General features: G+C 36.5%; 1 protein-coding gene across 6 annotated transcripts in view; it reads left to right on the top strand.

The window, feature by feature from the left end:
* Ctnna2 (catenin alpha 2) overlaps window positions 1-19367 on the top strand; it is a 1149154-nt gene that overhangs the window by 1107711 nt on the left and 22076 nt on the right. For 3 of the 6 annotated variants that reach the window (XM_087656636.1, NM_001106598.2, NM_001415843.1), the window contains 3 exons: window positions 56-161; window positions 4552-4686; window positions 17282-17425. In XM_087656636.1, coding sequence (XP_087512762.1) covers window positions 56-161; window positions 4552-4686; window positions 17282-17425 — 385 coding nt within the window. The remainder of the gene's footprint in view (window positions 1-55; window positions 162-4551; window positions 4687-17281; window positions 17426-19367) is intronic. The other 3 variants (XM_087656637.1, XM_087656638.1, NM_001415842.1) reach the window with 1 other exon arrangement.

Genomic DNA, 19367 nt, shown 5'->3' with positions numbered 1-19367 from the left:
GTCTTTGTACTTTCAGTTACTGAGTAGAATTCTAATTATGATACATATTTTTCAGAGGCAAAGGCCCACTGAAAAATACATCTGATGTCATTAATGCTGCCAAGAAGATTGCAGAAGCAGGCTCTCGAATGGACAAATTAGCGCGCGCTGTGGCTGATCAGGTAATACAAAAGGGAGAATGGGCATTAATTAGTACCTGTGTTCTGGGACCAGTTTTATGCACCATATGAAATGGCTTTGCATAATGCACTTGGAGTTAGTCTCTAAAAATTTACAAGCTGGTTTCTGCTGAGCTCATGGCAAAGACAGTTTTAACCTGGTAGAAGCATGGTAAGCTTGAAACATGTGACAGGGTAAAAGAGCCTTTCCCATTCAGAAAACCTAGCATAGAACGTCATGAGGGCAAAACGAGATGAGGCACATACCCCAGGACCACTTGCCCAGAGATGGCACCATGTAGTCGGCCAGGCCCTCCCACAACAACCACTTATCAAAAGGTGGCTGACAGGCTTGCCAATGTGATAGGGATATTTTCTCAACAGAAATTCTCTCTTCTCAAATGATTTTGGCTTAGGCCAAGTTGACAAAAAGCTAAACATGTGTTAATAAGGAAGCATGGCTCCCCCTAGTTAATCCTGATCTTCCTATGGTATTCTGACATTCACAATACTTTATGCTTTGCTATAAACTGGACCAATTCCTGTGACCAAGGAATATCTAGATTTCAGATATTTTTCACGTACTTAGATAAATCTCAGAAAAGTGAAATTCTCAAAGCCTCACCTGTGTTTTTTCAGGACACCAGGATATGTACTTGAAACCTTCTCTGTCTCACATAGAATATTTTATTATATTTCAGCAATTTTCATTCAGCCTGGCTTGAACTAGAACATTAGAATTCATCTCTAAGTGTCTTGCTGCTAGAACACTTCTTGTAAGGTACATTAGGCAGCAGACATTTCTAGATAACCGATTATCCCTTCAAGCCTCAGTTAAGGATAGTTTGCAGTCTGAACTACTTCACAGCAAATATACTTTAAAATACAAAATAAGATACTGAGATAAAAATGACATGTACTCTTATTACATAGATACTCCATAATAAACATGAATGAGCTTCAGAAGGTGGTACCCTTTGAACATCTTGAAACCAGAGGGCTGGTTTCTTCTCTGTGAATATTCCTAGTCTCTTGGTTTCTGAGTTGCAGTTTGTAGCTATCGATTTCTTTCCCCATTTTTTTTAACCTTAAGCTTGTTCTTCTGTGTCCAACACCTCAGCCTTCATATCAAGATACCAATAAATACACTGATCCTTTATAACCTAACCACTCTGACCTGAAGACTCAACCACTAGTATTGAATGTAAAATAAGAACTAAAAGACACCTCTCTTAATTGTATTTATACATGATACCTAACATAATGGGACGTTTCTGAGAAATGCTAGTTTGGAAATCAATTATTATCACAACTTTAGATTATTTTCATTGTTATCCTAACAAATCTCACCATCATTTGTAGCAATTGAAAACCAAATTATGATGTTGTAAATGTTAGGATTACATCAAATGTCAGGTTTCAGAATTTTAAACTGAGCTTCTTTATAGAAATTTATAAATATCCTAGAGAGCTCACCTAAGAGAAAGAAGAATACAAAGGACCCACCTGGAACATACAACAAAGACAACCACGAACTGGAGAGCAAAAGATGGAGTTGTGTCTGCAAATATTTGTAGGCACTCGGCTAGGTGTCAACATGAGAGTTGGAGGAATGATTTTGTAAGACTTCTCAAAAGTATTTTGGTTCTGCCCCACCAGAGTCAAAATTAAATGAAGTTTGAATGGCTTTTCCATTACAATATTCAGGATCCATCTTTGAATGTATATTTATATACATTAGGTGTGTAAAGTTCTGTAGTCCCAGGTTTGAGTCCTGTTTTTGTTTTTATAATTTTGGATCTTAATAACTAAATTGTTGGCAGCATGATATGAGGCACTTCTCAAACCAGTTCTGATAGTAAACGTACTATGAATACACATACTCCTACACACGCATGCACAAACGTACAGGGAAAGAAGAAAGAGGGACAGAGAGGGAATTCTGTACTTACTTATAGATTTGGAGGTAGAATATTTGAATGCTAGTAACCACGATTTTTGAAGTAAACAGATAAAAAATTATTTCCATATCTTTATGATATGTTTACAGGTATTATCTATGAAATACCTGGAAATTTTGTTAGGGTTTGCTCTAAACAGAGGTTTCTTTTTTAGATATAGAGGGTTTATTGAAATTTTTATTGGTTTTTTCTGTCCTTTAAAAATATGGTTTAACTGGTTCTGTTTAAATAATACAGCAGAATATTACCAAAGACTGGATTGGTTGCTTTCATTTTGCCGGAAAATATTTTTATGAAGATTTGAGATATGCATGCAATATAAATGCTTTACGGACCACTGCATTTTTAATTACTGTTCCATTGAGATAGAACTCTTGGTTTAATTTGCTGCAAGGTATTTGTATTGAAAGCTTTGTCAGCCCTCTGGGGAGATATCATTTTAAAGTTAATTCCTTCCAGTATATGGGTCTCAGGAGTAGGATAAATATTACAGTATTAAGTACTTGTAGAAAACCAAAAACAGACTCTGTGGGATGCTTCCTTGATGAAAGCATTTAGTGAAAATGTATCACAATAATAGGTATTATGTATGAAAGGAAATATACTTATTTATTTATTTAATGAAGTGGTTATGTTATAAAAACAGTTTCATGGTGTTGTTGAAAACATTTCCATCCCGAAGCATATAAAAAAAAATGTAAGTCAGTCTTTCTCACATATTCTTCCCCGTGTTATTTTTTTTAACAGGTGGTAAAGATCGAACATTGTGTGTGTGTGCATGTGCATGTGTACATGAGTGGGTGCATGCACGTGCGTGCGTGCGTGGGTGCGTGTGTGCGTGCATGTGTGTGTGTTTATCTTTACAAATACTAAATTGTGCCAGTACAATGATCTGAAAGTGTCTCAAGAACATTTGGTAGCAACAAAACTACTCAACAGCTATTGGCTAGAAGCCTCAGAGACATTTTAGAGAGATACTGGAAATATTTAAAGAGCTTGGTAGCTAAGATTTGTGTGCATTTGATGGATAACTACCTACCTAAATTACAATGCAAACTAATTTCCCAAGAGAATGGCTCTGGTTGAAGGGCTCCCTTGCTATACTTATGGGGTTATTTCAACTAGTGTCAAATATAGCCCATCAGATCCTCCTTTTCCTACAAGGGCCACAATCCATTTGAGAGTTTCATGTTTGAAGAGTTTAGTATATTGCTAAAATTTTTGATAAGCAGGGAAAAATCTGTAAAATATACAGACTTAGTGAGTTGGAGTACTCCCTAGAAAACAAAAATAAACAGATATTCTGTCCAACTGATTGAATTGAACCCCTTGCCCCGTGATTAAGAACCGATTGTCAAAGTGTTGGATTTCTGGCTTCCATTCCTTTATATTTGTGAAAAGAGCCATAGAATAGTAATTGTCTTAAGATTTCCAAAGATAGCTAACAAAATAGTCTAGAGTAACACAGATATCCTAATAAGACTTTTGCAATCTTTACTAGCCCCCTCCTTTTCCATTTTAAAAGATTGATTTGTTACTTACAATTTTTTAAAATTTTATACTTGACTCTAATGCATTTTTTTTCTTAACTTGAGTATTTCTTATATACATTTCGAGTGTTATTCCCTTTCCCGGTTTCCGGGCAAACATTCCCCTAATCCCTCCCCCTCCCCTTCTTTATGGGTGTTCCCCTCCCCATCCTCCCCTCATTGCCGCCCTCCCCCCAAACAATCACGTTCACTGGGGGTTCAGTCTTAGCAGGACCCAGGGCTTCCCCTTCCACTGGTGCTCTTACTAGGATATTCATTGCTACCTATGGGGTCAGAGTCCAGGGTCAGTCCATGTATAGTCTTTAGGTAGTGGCTTAGTCCCTGGAAGCTCTAATGCATTTTGATATAGCCCTTTTCCAACCTTTCACATTGTCCCATGTACCTTGTAACTCTTCTCATATTTATGTCCTCTTCCTCTGGTACTTATCGTTATATAAAACCTACTGGCTCCAATTAATCTTATTAGTCTTACCCATATCACACGGTTCTAGGCTGACTATTGCCACATGGACAACTACCAGAGGGCTTATCAGTCCAGAAATCTGACTCTCCTTCTCTCAGAAGCCCTGGACTCTTTATAGTTCCTCAACTAGAAGTAGGGCCTTGTAAACCCTTCCCCAACTCATGCTTGAACGTTTACTCTTGTGGTACTGTGCATGTCTCTGCCAAGCAACCAAAGCAATGGAGGCTTCACGGGTAAAACTCTTTCCAAAATGGAGCTAGCCACTTGATACCATTGAGTTTGGCATTTCTCTAGTGCATCATAGAAAAGTGGAGTTAAATGAATGTAATTAAGGATGTGACACCAAAACCTTTTAAACTGTAAGTGTTGGAAGCTGAAGAGCACTTACTAATTGGTACCACTTTTTTTTTGTTTTATAGTGTCCTGATTCAGCATGTAAGCAGGATTTATTAGCCTACCTTCAGCGGATTGCCTTGTACTGCCATCAGCTTAACATCTGCAGCAAAGTGAAGGCTGAAGTTCAGAATCTGGGAGGAGAACTCATTGTGTCAGGGGTAAGCTGGGATTTTGGCTTCACAATGTCAAGTTCCTACTGCTGTATTTCTAAGGCAAGCATTCTTGGCAACAGTACTCCTGCAAACACCAAATGACAGTGATTCACAGCTTAAAAAAATGTTATCTCCATTATTCCAGACCTCACAATAGCTCACAAAGAGCAATTTGATTTTCCAATTACCCTATGTTTATACTAGCCTTGTAAAATCTCCATTCTTCACAAGAAAACTAATTTCATAGTCTGGAAACTCATTGCCAAGCTGTGACTATTCTAATTATTGGGGGCTATTGCATATTTACTCATTGTGAGTCAGCTTCCCCATTGTGAGTGCTGGTAATTTCCATGCTCTATTCAGGAGCCAGCCTCTCTAAATGTGGACTAGGTTCACATGTTAGAGATGATGAGATACTTATCAGGTTCCAATGCATACTAGGTTATCAACAACCCTTGACTGAATTGTTTGAATGTGATACAGGTTGATGTGCTGTTGCCAAAACCGTCCATAGTTACCAAACACTATGATATAGACTCTTCGATAGACCACTGTAATATTTCCCTTTTCATAAAAATATAATTATCTAAACCATTTCCATCAAAGTATAGAAGTAAGAAGTTCAAGGACTGCTTAGAAGAATTGGGATTTCTTGGCAAGATTCCAAATGTTTGTGTTGAGGTTCTTCACCTTGGCTTCTTCTTCTCCTTCATCCCCTTTCTCTCGACACAAAGTGCGATTTATTTTAATGATTTGTAAGTTCCAACATGTGACCATGCCACCTTTAGTTCTTTTCCCAGCTACCTATGATGCAGCCACTGTACCTGCAGGATGAGCAGGAACTTATCCCTATCAACATGATGAATATGAGCAAATATTGAAGTCCTTCTGAAATCATTTCTGTTGTCTTGGAGAGTCAACACTGTGTTGTCTGGTAAATCTGTGTGTATAATTATAAATCTTCCTCAATCCTGAGTGTTTCTGATCTCATGTGGCTTGACTTGCTGGAAACATAGCTGGGGAAAGAGCTGGTGTGGTTGGCATGGAGGTCCCATCTGGAAAGTTCGTTCCCTGCAGTCCTACCTTTGAGCTCAGTCAGTTGGCTATTTTGTGCCTCTTCCCAAAGCACAGTCACCTCTTTGCATTTCCAAAATGATCCTGCCTCAACATTCTTCCACAACCAAGAGCTATCTGTCTTGCAGTGTGTCCTTCTGTCTATCTGGTGATGATCAATTCTCTCTGACTAAGAAGTGATCAAAACATTGCATCTCCCTTGCTTCCTTTTATCTTCTGCCTTGACGGTACAGTTTTCCATACCACTCTGCTTCTGTGTCCATTTGTCCATAGCACCTGTGAAACTGAGTGCTTTTTGTTCCGCTTGCCTCATGTGCTTCCATTTGTTACTTTTCAAATCTTATGATTGACATGGATGCTCAGCGTATCCTTGTGGATCTCAGACTCCATCAACCTCATCTGGGCAAATATTTCCTGGCAGAGCAGCTGTCCATCACCTTCTCAGTACCCATTGTCTTTCACTGCCTCCAGAGCTTCATTTCCATTGTCCTTTTGTTATGTAGATGTAGTCCAAACCATCATGGCTTTGAATCACTTGCACTGTTGGCATTTGCGGAGGTGTTTGAGATTGAGAACACCTTCAAGAAGCCTGTTTCCTTCCTTGAGTCTTACCAGCAAAGTTCATAAGTCCTTGCATGGGAGAAGGCTTCTTATAGAGGAATGCTATGATAACTATGATAATACAGAATCAAGTGCATTATGAACATTGGCTGTCATGCTGCTCAGTTATGGTCCTGCTTAGGGCCACCTCATGGTTTTTATTTTCAAGCTTGACTGCTGTGTGATGCCACATCTGCATCTGTAGCCTGCTGTTTTTCCCACTTCTGCTTTCATATGAGTCCTCATCCTTTTCTCACTTATAGCCACAATGGAGAGAAGTTCAAAAAGCAATATACATATTGTGCAAAATAGCCACAAATGACTGCCTTCAATGTTCACAAAGTCAAGGATATGAGACCCCATACACAGAGATTTTCAATTATTTTGCCAAGAAAATTATGCCAGTGCTGTCTGCCACGTTTACTTTGTTCTCCAATGGGACACAGTTGCTACCTTTTTCAGGAGATGTCATTGTACTTTCACATATAATCAAAAAGAATATTTGAAGTGTCTTACTTGTTTCCCATACACACGGAGTTGATCAATATGGCTTCTTCTTTGAAATATGTGAGCATAACCAGGAAGTCAAAATTTCTGTCAAATGGATAGAGACAGGGATAGATTATGTGCAGTTGCCAAAGGAAAAGTAATTTCTGTTTGAAAACATAAGTCATGTTTTATGCTTCCACATAGGTTAAAATAAACATACACATTTGTATCATATCAGCATACTGATTTTGATGTGATTCTATACCAATAACCTGGGACTGGGCTCTTTTACTATATCTGCTTTTGAGTTTAAATGTTGGAGAAGAAAAACTCAACTAATCATGAAAAAATGGGTATTAAAAACTCTGAGTCATGACAGAAATTATAGGAATGAGGTAGTCTAAGAAGTACATCTTCGGAGATCCATCCTTACAGCTACTGTCTAAAATGCACTCGTTCTCTGGCTGCTGATCTGTTTTTTAGGTTGGCTTACACAATTCTGAGCAGCCTTAGGTTGGCTTATATAATTCTGAACAACCTAATGGTACACTTTTAATTAAATTTCAAGGTAGTGGATGCATTACAAGCCAATCAATTCAACACAGTTATAAATATTTCACATTTTTTTAAATCAACAGAATGGTAAAAAAATATCCAAAAGAGAAATGGATTTAAGAGATTAGCTGGTTTGAGTATGAGCTGGCCTTGCTGAATTTAATATTGTCTAAATTTTTATGTCAGTTTCGAGGAAAGAAATAAAAAGTAAAAGGGAAGAAAGAGCATAAAGCAAGAAAAAAGGGGAGGGAAGGAGAAACTTTATCACAATGTTATATAATAGTTTAGTATAGGTAAAGATCTGTTAAGTGTGACAGCATTGTATCGTCATGGGAGGAAAGTTGAGCAAACATATTGTTGTCCTTTTAAAGTGGATGTGTGTATGGTGGAATGTATCTGTTAGTGTTGTGCAGGTATGCATGTGGGTATTTATATACACATGTGTGCATATCCTTGTTGATAGAGGTCAGCATTGGGTGTCTTTCTGCAAACATTCTCTATATTTATTGAGAAAGTGTTTTTCAGTGAAGACTGAAGCACATTGATTTGGCTAGGCTTGGTGGCCCACTAATGAGCTTCAGAAATTTGCCTGTGTTTATGGACCATGGTGCTGTTATTTATACACCCAAGAGATAAGTTAGTCTTTCCACATGATACTGGAGATAGAACTCAGGTCTCCTTGCTTGTAAGGAAGTCTCTTCGTCTTACTGAGTCAACTCTCCAAACCTCTGAGGCAAAGTTGTAAAAAATGCAAATGTTATTTTGATTATTGTTCTAAACAGAAATAGATTCTTCCCTTATATAATACATCTCAACCATTATTTCTGCTCCCCCTACTTCTCCTAACCACTGTCTACCTCCCCTATCCCCTAAATTCACTCCCCCTCCATTTCCTTTACAGAAAAGAGCATGCATCCAAGAAGCAGCAAATAGGACAAAACAGGATACAATAATACAAGGCACAATCCTTTCTGTGGGGAACGGACAAGGCAACTCAGTAGGAGAAAGAGAGTCTCAAGAGCAGTCGAAGGGGTCAGAGATATACCTGCTCCCCCTGTTAGGAATCTCACAAAAACTCTAGCAGTCATAATATAAATTCAGAGGACCTGGTGCGTACTCTGCAGGCCGTGTGCTTATCTCTTCAGTTTCTGTGAACCCATATGGAGCACTGCTTAGCTATTTTGTTAGGCCATATAAACTTATTTATTGGGGAATTTTGTAAAATATATTTTGATCATATTCACCAAGTTATTCCCCTAACATCTTACATATCTGTGCTTGAACTTGTCATCCAAAAGAGAAAAAAGAAAAAGCAACAAGCCAGCCAGTTGTGGGGCATGCCTGTAATACCATCACTTGGGAGACAGAGGCAGTGGATCTCTGTGAATTTGAAGCTAGCCTTATCTGCAGAGTGAGTTCCACGATAGCTAGAACTACACAGAGAAATCTTGTTTTAACAAAACAAAACAACAAAAAGCTTATTTTAAAAGATAGATAATTTTATATGTAAAATTTATATTATATTTATGCACGTGAAAGCCTTCATGTATACCTGCACACCTCTTGTTTGCCTGGTGCTTGTGGAGGGTAGAAGACATTAACTGATCCAATAGTACTGGAGTTACAGTTGTGAGCCACCATGTGGGTACTGAGACTTTAACCTAAGTGTTCTAAACTGCTAAGCTATCTCCCCAGACCTTAGGACCTTAGGTCCTTCCTTCCCTTCTTTCCTTCCTTCCTTCCTTCCTTCCTTCCTTCCTTCCTTCCTTCCTTCCTTCCTTCCTTCCTATTTCCCTTCTATCTCTTTCTCTGCCTTTCTGCTTCCCCCTCTTTCTCCTCCCTACCACCCTCCCTCCCTCCCTCGCTTCCACCTTTCCCTCTTTCTTTCTTCTTTTTTTAATAGCCCATTGATTCCACTCTGTGTTGTACATGTATGCGTATGTAGCCATCCACTGTAGTTTAGTCAACCTACCAGAAGCTACTCCCTCAACTCCCTTAAACAAAATTCCCCACCCTCAGAAGCTTCTGCATATCAGCAGTAGCTATTCAGTTAGGGGTGGGGCTCTTGCTGTGACTTGTCCTCAATGCTGGAAGGTTGTCTAGTTTGATCTTGTACAGCTAAGCACAGAGGAAGAGTTGATGAATGCAGCAGTTCTGACATGTTCATAAGATGCACTTTCACTATCAATATGTCCCCGAGCCTTGAGAGAAGGTGATGACATAGATGTTTCATTTGGAGTTGATCATTCCACTGATAGTATTTTTTCTCCTCTCTTTGATCAATTGTGAGATTATGTGTTAAAGCATAGTCCATGGAAAGTCCTTTGATGAGGTATGAGAGCTGCATTCATCTATAGGTATAGAGAGCAAGGAAACATTTGCAAGCTATTATTGTGTGTAGGATGTATGCCAAGCAAATACTGGAAGTCAGAGGTCAATTTCGTAGAGTTATTTCTCTCCATTGACATTTAAGTGTTCTCTCTGTTGACCTTTAAGTGGGTTCTGGGGATCGAACTCAGTTCATCCAACTTGTGTGGTAAGCATGTTTACCTACCGACCATCTTACTTGCCTAGTTTCTAGTCATTCTTACTGTGCAAATTTTAAATTATATATTTAAAAAATTTAGGTTGTGCAAGATGGAGATGAGTACTCATTGTGATGTATGAATAATATTTGTATAATACTTTTAAACTAATAATTTAAAAATCAATCCCAACAATAGCATGTACATAAAGATGCATATGTCTATATACACATATACAAAGAAAAAACATACATGCATTATATTTACCCTTTGTTTTCTGAATGTGCAAGACTCTAATTTCTGGTATATATGTTCTAAAAGAAGTATAAAACAATTTAAAAAGACTATTAAAAATGTACATATATAAATATATATATATCACATACATATATAGTTTAATTGTCTAAGTAGTCTATAGACCAGTTGAGATAGATATACTTTAAGTATCTTCTTTCTGGGAGTTTTAAAAAAATCTTTGATTCTAGCTATAGTCAACTCTTGGTTATTTCCAGTGATCAAATCATACAGTAATTGGGGGGGGGGGTCTAAATTGCTAGCTATTTCCACATGGAGTTAGAATACATTCCTGTATTTCTTTTGAACCAAATAAAATACATCTAAGAAATTCATAGCACTTCAAAACATTTTGATTCTGATCTTCTTGCCAGTGGGTCATTAGGTATTCAGACTTAAAGGGCCTACCTTTTTGAAGCACTAACCATCTTTTGTCCATATCTAGACAGTGAGATACTTCCAGATAATAAATCTGGATTAGGCGGTGTGTTTTGTGCAACAGTAAGAAAATAAAATAGACATTTATCAGATACAAAATGGAAACAATTTTTAGGACACATTGTATTGGTAAGGTGAGTTGCCACAAGATGCAAAATTTCCTTCTAAAGTCTCACCTCTGATCTGTTATGATGGCAAACTGCACTGCGTACTTACATTCTGATTTTCCATTCTACTTTATACTCACATTTATCACACTACATTCAACATATTAGTTTTTTTACAAATTCTCTAGAAAAAAATAAACTTTTTCAGTAAAAATATTCTCCCAAGGTATTAACATGATGTATAACCTGTTCAAGCTTATGTTTTTGAAAAAATAGGAAATTAGATTTTTAATAGAAAAGTAAAAATTCTTCTTAGGTGTTAGGTGTTATAGAGATCTGTGGTATTAGTTGTCCAGTATACGGTCTATCTAAATTCAAGCAGCCTTAAGTTAAGGGTTATGGCACACTGATGCAATAAAAGCATTGATTCTTCAGTTATATACTCTGTGATGACAGTTTTCAAGTTACCAATAGACTCAGTTCTATTTGTTCTCATTTGCTTCTCTGTCACTGTGATAAAATACCATGGTCTAAAGCAGCATGAGAGAGGGTCTGTATTGTTAGGGGTCACTTTTCAACAGGGTTTGGGAAGAAAGAACAGGAAGTGGTGTGAGGTGACCCTCCAAGCTCCTCCCAGTAATGTACTAATTGTAGCAAGGTTTCTCCTGCTAAAGGTTCTATAATTTCTCCAAACAGTGCTATCAACTGGGATGAAGCGTTCAATTATTATTAGGGGCATTTTTCATTGAAATCACTATACTGCCTTTGAAAGAAATTATTCACTGAGAGAATGAAACTAGTGGGGTTGGTCATCCTGAATTGTTTTCTATACACACAAGGACTATGTGTCAATGTACTCTTTTGAAAAGAAGAAACAGACAGTCTCTGTCAAAAAGGCAGGACATGAGCCAAGTAGAATGACCTACTTTACATGGATGTGTTTATGACTGAGCTATATTTACTGTCCTCACCATACTGAGTAGCATCATCTAAACATGAACAGGGTCAATCACTCAATTTTAGTTTAGTTTGAGGAATGTTATTTGCTTTATTTTCTTTTGTTGGGATTAAAATACCTTGACAAAAGCAATTTAAAATTAAAACATTTATTATTCATCATATGTTAAGAGTACAGATCATCATGTAGGGAAAATCAGGGCAATAGGAGCTTGAATATGCTGATGACTGTACACTAGGGAAGCAGAGAATAGAGGATCCTGCTCACTTTCTCCAGTTAATGCCATGATGCTTCCCCTGCCCTGAGTGTGGTTCCATACATAATTAAATTTTCCCAATGACATACCCAGAGGTCCATCTCCCAGGCAATTTTACATTTTATCAAGTTGACAATTAACGGCAATTATTACAAAGGGCTTATTGTCTATAAGATTAAAAAGGGTTAATGATTTTAAACAGAATATATTGGTCTCTGAGTTATCAGCATCACCACTTATTCCTTTAAGTATTAGACATTTATTGAGTTCTGAGTACCTCTAGTTAAAAGAAGGAAAGCAAATAATTAGCACTTTAATCTATGATCAATTAATGCTACAGATTTCAGGTGATATTCTGAGAATTATGCTACAACAAGTTAGTAATACTTTGTAAAAGAAACTTAAAAACTGTATTTGGAGTTAGCTGAATTAAAGCAGATAATTGTCTATATTGTGCAGCATTTATGAAATGGAGAAAAACCTCTGTAGTAGTAAAGCCTTATAAAATAGTAATATAAGAAATATTCTAAACCTGAGGACTGTTAACTTGTGATAGTTCTTTTGTTAAAGTGGTGTCCTGCCATCTTCATTACTGCAAATATATAAAAGAATAATTTTATGTAGGGTTTAAGAATGTAGCTAAATGATATAGCATTTGCTTTGGTGTTTAGTAAACAAAATGTTTAAAATAATGCTTAGATAAGCATTGTGAAGGGAACTGTTTGGGCAATTTTGAATATGTCAGAGTAGTTTGATTTGTACTTACTCCCTGACCATGAAACAAAGTATTTATTGAGTAAAGTACGTAGAAATACAGCGTTGGCTTACTGGTTCTCCTGTATTATAGGATTTATCAGTGTTAGCCACAGTTAAATTGATTTATATTCATAACTAGTCTGTACTTCATTTGTTAATTTATAGTAGTTCCCCCTCTCATTTCTACTTTGATTTGCCCCCCCCCAAACTTCTAGGGTGAATCAAAGATATTGAAGGAAACAAAATATTTTTTAAATACTATAAATATTAAATAGATAAAACAGAGAGTCACTATTAACACACATATTAAAAATGACCTGGAGATTTCATTGTTCATTTTGTGTATCTTTTCTATTATTGAAAGTGCCCAGGGTTGGGGATTTTGCTCAGTGGTAGAGCGCTTGCCTAGCAAGCACAAGGCCCTGGGTTTGGTCCTCAGCTCCAAAAAAAAAAAAAAAATGTGCCCAAGAACACAGTAGTGTCAACAGGAGGGGCTCTTTTCAGTACTAGATGTACCCAAGTTCTGAAATCTGTATTTTTCTAAGCAGCATCAGTATTTGTGCAAGTCCTCATGTTATAGAGTTGAAATTTCTCCTGGGATGGCTCATTATATTGGAAAGTTTATGTAGGTTCTGATGATCAAGACGACTGCTGCTAGTGATAGATATGAGCCAGCAGTTGGGATGGCTCTCATATGGAGCATGCGTCAGTGGAATCCTACCTTCCACTGACAGACAAACAATCAGGAACCTAATGAACTGCATTTATTTCTTATCTAAATGGGATAATTTCTGGTTTCTTGAATTTAGCATCTATTGATACTCTCACTCTTTTACTATGTGAATATATAAGGGACACTATGTATTGAATCGAGTCATCCCAAACTTCTTAGTCTCTACCTCCAAATAATTACTGTGGAAGATACTTTCTATTGTGTTTTTATTAGTCTACATATTTATTTCTTTTCCTACATAGTTTCTCAGCTTTTGGGGTGTTTGGGATTCTTTTGTTAGAATGGCCTGGCTTCTTCTGATGGTTACCTCTGTGTCTCCCCTGTTCTCTTTTCTTTTTACTGCATTTTGAAAATAAAAGTATGTTTTACTGTTGTCTATATTCTGTCCCTATAGATTTTTTTGTCAAGTGCTTTTAACAGCCTATTTAAATGATTTATGAATTATGGCTTTGATCGCAGCCCTTAGAAGAGAAATATGTGACACATTATGGTCCATGTATCTTCCTAAATAGGAAAGGCTTCTGGATGGGCTATATGGAGTTTTCCTATTTCAGATTGTCTGAACTGCTTCAAAACACATCATCTTAACTCCAATCTTGAAAAATTACTTTCCTCTTAGGCGATAAATGTATTTCAAATCTTTCATCTTAATCCTATTTTCTAGAAGACAAGCTTTCTTAATTAAGACATTAAATCTTTCATCATCAATAGTGTGTCTTGTTTTATTATTTTTCTTTGAATACCTTCATTTGTGCAGATGCCTTGTGACAATGAAGTTGATTGGAACTATGGTTAGATATTCTGTCAATTCTGTATGACCTGTGTCTTAACCTCATTCATCCGCTTTCTTTGGGAAATCTATTTTGCCACTGGGAGTGACTAACTTGGAGATGTTCCAGTCTGGCTCATTTTTAAAGGAATATCTAACTATTCTTTTCTGCTCTATTTTCTAGACATAATATAGTACCACAAAACAAACCATTATGCCTTTACATAGGAACTGATTCAATCATGCTTCTGTGATTGTTGAGACTTATCTTCTTGAGGTAATTTTCTTTAATAATAACACTGTGCTCAACTTGTGTGGACCTGGCCTTGGTGTTTTCCACGTTCAATTAGTTTGTGTAGGCATCTGTAGATCATTCTTTTACAATACCCCTATCATTCCAGTGGTCTCTTTTTAGGCTCCTGTGTTAGAAATTAAATTGGATTCATTAATGCCAAGAAATTAAAGCCATCCTATATGTCTTCGGTCAGGTGAACACAGCAATCATAATGACAGAAACTCTGGTCTTGAATCTTATGGTCTTACCTTGAAGAGATTCCTCATCCATTTAGTTTAATATCATGGAAACTATGCAACAAATTCTTAGTTGAACTTCAGTTTAGATCATATGAACATTATCAAAGGGCTAGACCCTTGGATTGCATCCTGCATCAAAACAAGCTATCTTTTCTGTCTAATTTCTTCACTACAGACATTTTCACATTCAGTCACACAAAATTCACCTGAAACGTCAGCACAGTTTATTAATGCGCATCTTTTTGATGCAGCCTAGTTTTGCATTGGGTTCCTGAAAACATTTTTCATTTTCAAATTAGCAATAGGCAGCCAATAAGAAATACTTACAGTTTATAGTCTAAATTCCATATGTTCTATTTCCATATTTAAAAACCACTTAGCTCAATTTTTGTTCTTTTACTGTAACTTTAAGTGTAAAATTGTAACTTCTTTATTGGGTAGCCAAAAATCTTAATGTGTTTATTGGAAAATGGGCAATTGCATCATTAATCTTTATGACCTTTACATATTTAAAATGTGAGATGATTCAAGTTTCTAAGATTTCATAATCATCTCTGAAAATAACAGCCATAATTGACTATGTTTTCTACAATACGAAAAAGTCAGACAATGCTTATTATCTAATACCAATGGCACATCATTACAAGTTATTAAAAGTAGCTAAGCCAAGTAATCAATGATTCAATATGTAAAAACATAGGGAAAACTTCATAGATAGTTTCAAGATGCTATTGTATGCTGAATTTGAATTTATTCATAGAATTATATAAATATCAATACATCAAGAAAAATACATGTAGAGTAGCCTTGCTTTCTCTAATTCATGGAGACTTCTTTATATGAACTTGATAAATTTTTCTTTGGTGTCATCTTGAATTTTATAAAGACATTTTTTAAAATGTATCCAACACTAATTTTGAAGCTGGGGATGTTGCTAACTCTATCATTAATTTGAATTTAGTAACTTCCTGGCAGCTTTGCATAGTTTTATATTGCAAAGTATGTATATGTATATACATATATATATATATATATATATATATATATATATATCTGATAAACAAAAGAATTGGAAATTGAAATACCCTGATTTAAAAATCAACGATTTGGTAGTTTGTTTGTCTGTATATACAAATAAGCTTTGGTAATCTAAAAGTTATTTTGAATTATACTGTCTGCTAGCATATTTTCTGTGCAAAGAGTTTTGTTTTTCATGTATTTCCCTAGACCAGTGGTTCTCAATATTTTTAGTGCTGCAACCTCTTAATACAGTTCTTCATGTTGCAGTGACCCACAATCATAAAATTATTTGGTTGGAACTTTGTAACTCTGGTCTTGCTACTGTTATGAATTATGATGTAAATATCAGTTATGCAGCAGATCTGATATGTGGCCCCTAGAGGATCTGTGATCAACAACTTTAGAACTACTGCCCTGGACAGAAGCAACACTGGCTTCTATTTTAAGCAGAAACTGGTCTTCAGTACCACATATTTTCTTTAAATAGTTCCTACTTCATAACTTATATTTCACATTTCTCTATTTCTAAGCTATACCTTGATAAAATTATAGCTCTATTACACATTACTGCATCTTGACTGAGATAAAACTGGCAGATATTAATGTTCTGCCCATAAGACAGAATTGTCTACTTCAAGAATATTTGGCCAGGCAGTTTTCTGAGTCACCTGGATTTCACATCCTGTAGGCAGGATCTTACCAGGAAATTTGGGAAGTATAAGAGTTTTTACCTTTGATTTTCCTGTAGTTTTGAAAGTGGACTTTATAGGCCCAGTGAAGATACATAATATAATTGATACCAATGGAAAACAATGACGAAACAGCAAGAAAAAATATTTAAAAATTTAATAATGAATTCTAAAGTTAGAAATGAACATTGATTATTGGCTTATCTCTTCAATTGTGCCATTTATACAACCCACTATTGGGTTCCAAAATCAATAGTAAAAACTTCCTGTTATAACAATAATGAATGTTCCATAATGAATGAGGTAAGTATCCCTTTCATACCACATGCTGGGCTATGTATACAGGTGAAGACCTTGGCCAGGCTTACACAGCAAGACACCAGAGGCTCTAAGCAAGGTACCTGGAATACCCACATTTTGTTCCAGGGTTTAAGAGATACAACACACCCTTGCTTTCTCTCTTGGCAGTGTTCAACACTTTAAATTGAGGAGTCATTCCTTCTGAGCCCATTTAACTATCCCTGACAGTGCTGGGCATAAAAGGGTGCTTCTTCATCCTTCTCACATATGGTGCCTTTATCTGTTGCATACCTAAAGAGGAATCTAATTGACCTGGCTGCTTAATATCAAAAATGCCAGAACATATCTCTTTCAGCACCTAAGTCCTTCATAACCTCTTTCTCCTAGGTAATTCCCAGTTGTTCCCTCCTCCACTTCCCCAATTCCCTCCCAAGTAAGATACGGGATTTTTTTTTCTCTTGCTCTCTCTCTCACTTTCTCTTTTCTGTATCTCTCGGAAATCAGACAGGAGTTCAGAGCACTTTCACTACCTTTTATGAGGTAGATTGTGATGTCATAGATGGGGGCAGGGCTAGTCAACTTTCTACCCACCTCCCAACCTGTGCTGAGGGAGCTCCAATCGGGAGTGGAAGCAGTGACTCCTCCATGGTAAGTAACTTCACTTTATAATCTAATATCTCTTGCTGTAATTATTAATCTGAAGATGAGTGGGGTGGGCTAGAATTCCAGACAAATGATCATATGCAAGCTAAAAGCTCTGTACTTAATCGACTTTGGGCAAAGGCCAAATTTGTTTTTGACAAGAACTAGGAATTTCAGAGCAGAGGTTAACTTCAACTGTGATCCAGACTTGAGAAGCATACATGGTGTTGTCATTGTTTTTAAGTCATTCATTGCACTGGGCCTAAAAGTTACCTCAAGTGTGAAATGTGTAGAGTCCATTCTACCATCTCTGTGTATTCCCTGAAGGCAGCTTGTCAAGTTTGTTTTTTTTTTTTTAAGAAAATTTCAGGGTTATGAAATGTCCTTTATTGTCATTGGCCTTTAGATGTACTTATTGAGCACTTTTAAAATCACAAGGATAAAAAGTAAAGAAACTGAATTTTCAACATGCTTGATTTAGATATAAGAAAATGAAAGCTACCTTTTGCCCTGACAAAAGTGATTTTATAAATGAAAAAGGTCACCACTTTTGCAAGTTTAGAACTTGCCATTTTTAAGGGGTCACAACCAAATATATTGTTTTTATATACTACTGTTGTTGTTAAGTGTTGTAACATCACTGTCTTATGGGGTTACTTGGTGGCTAAGATGTGTGGAAAGCTATCATTCTTTGAGTTTCTGAAGCTGATAAGTTCCTTATATGCCTTACTATTTAGAGAGAAAAGATGAAGAGGAGTGAACCTTTCTCTGGCTTCCTTCCTTGCTCTCTCCTGGGTACTTATTAAAATGCTGGAGCTGGAGGCTTTTGTCTGAGAGGGCAAAGGGGCTTTCCAAATGCACTACACCGTTTAAGAGATGTGGAAGGACTAGGATGGATGTTTTTTTTTCTTTTCCCTTCTTTTTTAGTGAACATCAGAACATGAAGGCCTCTTGGAATGAGATGAACACATTTAGATATGGATTATAAAATATATGAAGAGACTATCATTTATGCTTTTCAAATTATAGAGCCTTAATTAGGCATTTATTCATACACATTGGTAGTGACAAAATGGGGACAAGTTCAAATGGAGATCATTTTTTGTTTTGCTTTGTTTTATGAAACGTCTATAGATCTCAGGGTGACCTCCATAGTGTTATATAGCTAAGAATAACCTTGGATTTCTGATTCTCTACCTTCTGAGTGCTGTGATTATAGATGTACACAGTCATATCAAGTTTGTTGTGGTGCTGAGGATTGATCCCAGGCCCTCGTGCATCCTTAACAAGCACTCTACCTGAACCATAACCACAACCTAAGAAGACATAGTTCTCACTAACAGTTTCTCTGTTTTGTGTAGAACCTATGCTATCCTATAACAAATTTGCAGCCCTTTAATTTTTAGTAAGCACTAAACTGTTTTCATACATCAGAACATGAAGGCCTCTTGGAATGAGATGGACACGTTTAGATATGGATTATAAAATAATACGAAGAGGCTATCATTCATGTTTTTTCAAATTATATGGCTTGGTGTTTCTAGAGTTATTTTCTTTTTTAGATGTCAAGTCTAAAGGATTGACAATAGTTTTAGACCTTTTAGACTTGGTGAAGAAAACTAGGACCATCTTAGCCACCAGTAAGATTTGGGTGGTAATCCCAAGCAGTCAAGCTAAAACTATGCACACGAGATTGCTAAAGTCTTAAAGGTTTACCTATCGCCATCAAATCTCTCAGTAAAAGCATCATATTCCTAAATCCCAGGTAGGGGCAGTGTTTCTGTGTTAGAAAAATGGGATGTATACTCATAGTTCAAGTTGTTAATGTCTTTTATCAACCCTTCACACAGCTGCCAGGTAAGAAATGGCAATATTTTCCAAACTATTGGAACACACTCATCTTTAAACTTCGTGAGTTGGGAGTGGTTGTGCTGTACGCTTGTGCAAT

This window comes from Rattus norvegicus, chromosome 4 (genome assembly GCF_021556685.1).
Source record: "Rattus norvegicus strain SHRSP/BbbUtx chromosome 4, alternate assembly SHRSP_T2T, whole genome shotgun sequence".
NCBI classification, from domain to species: domain Eukaryota; kingdom Metazoa; phylum Chordata; class Mammalia; order Rodentia; family Muridae; genus Rattus; species Rattus norvegicus.
This window is presented reverse-complemented; position numbering and strand designations above follow the sequence as displayed.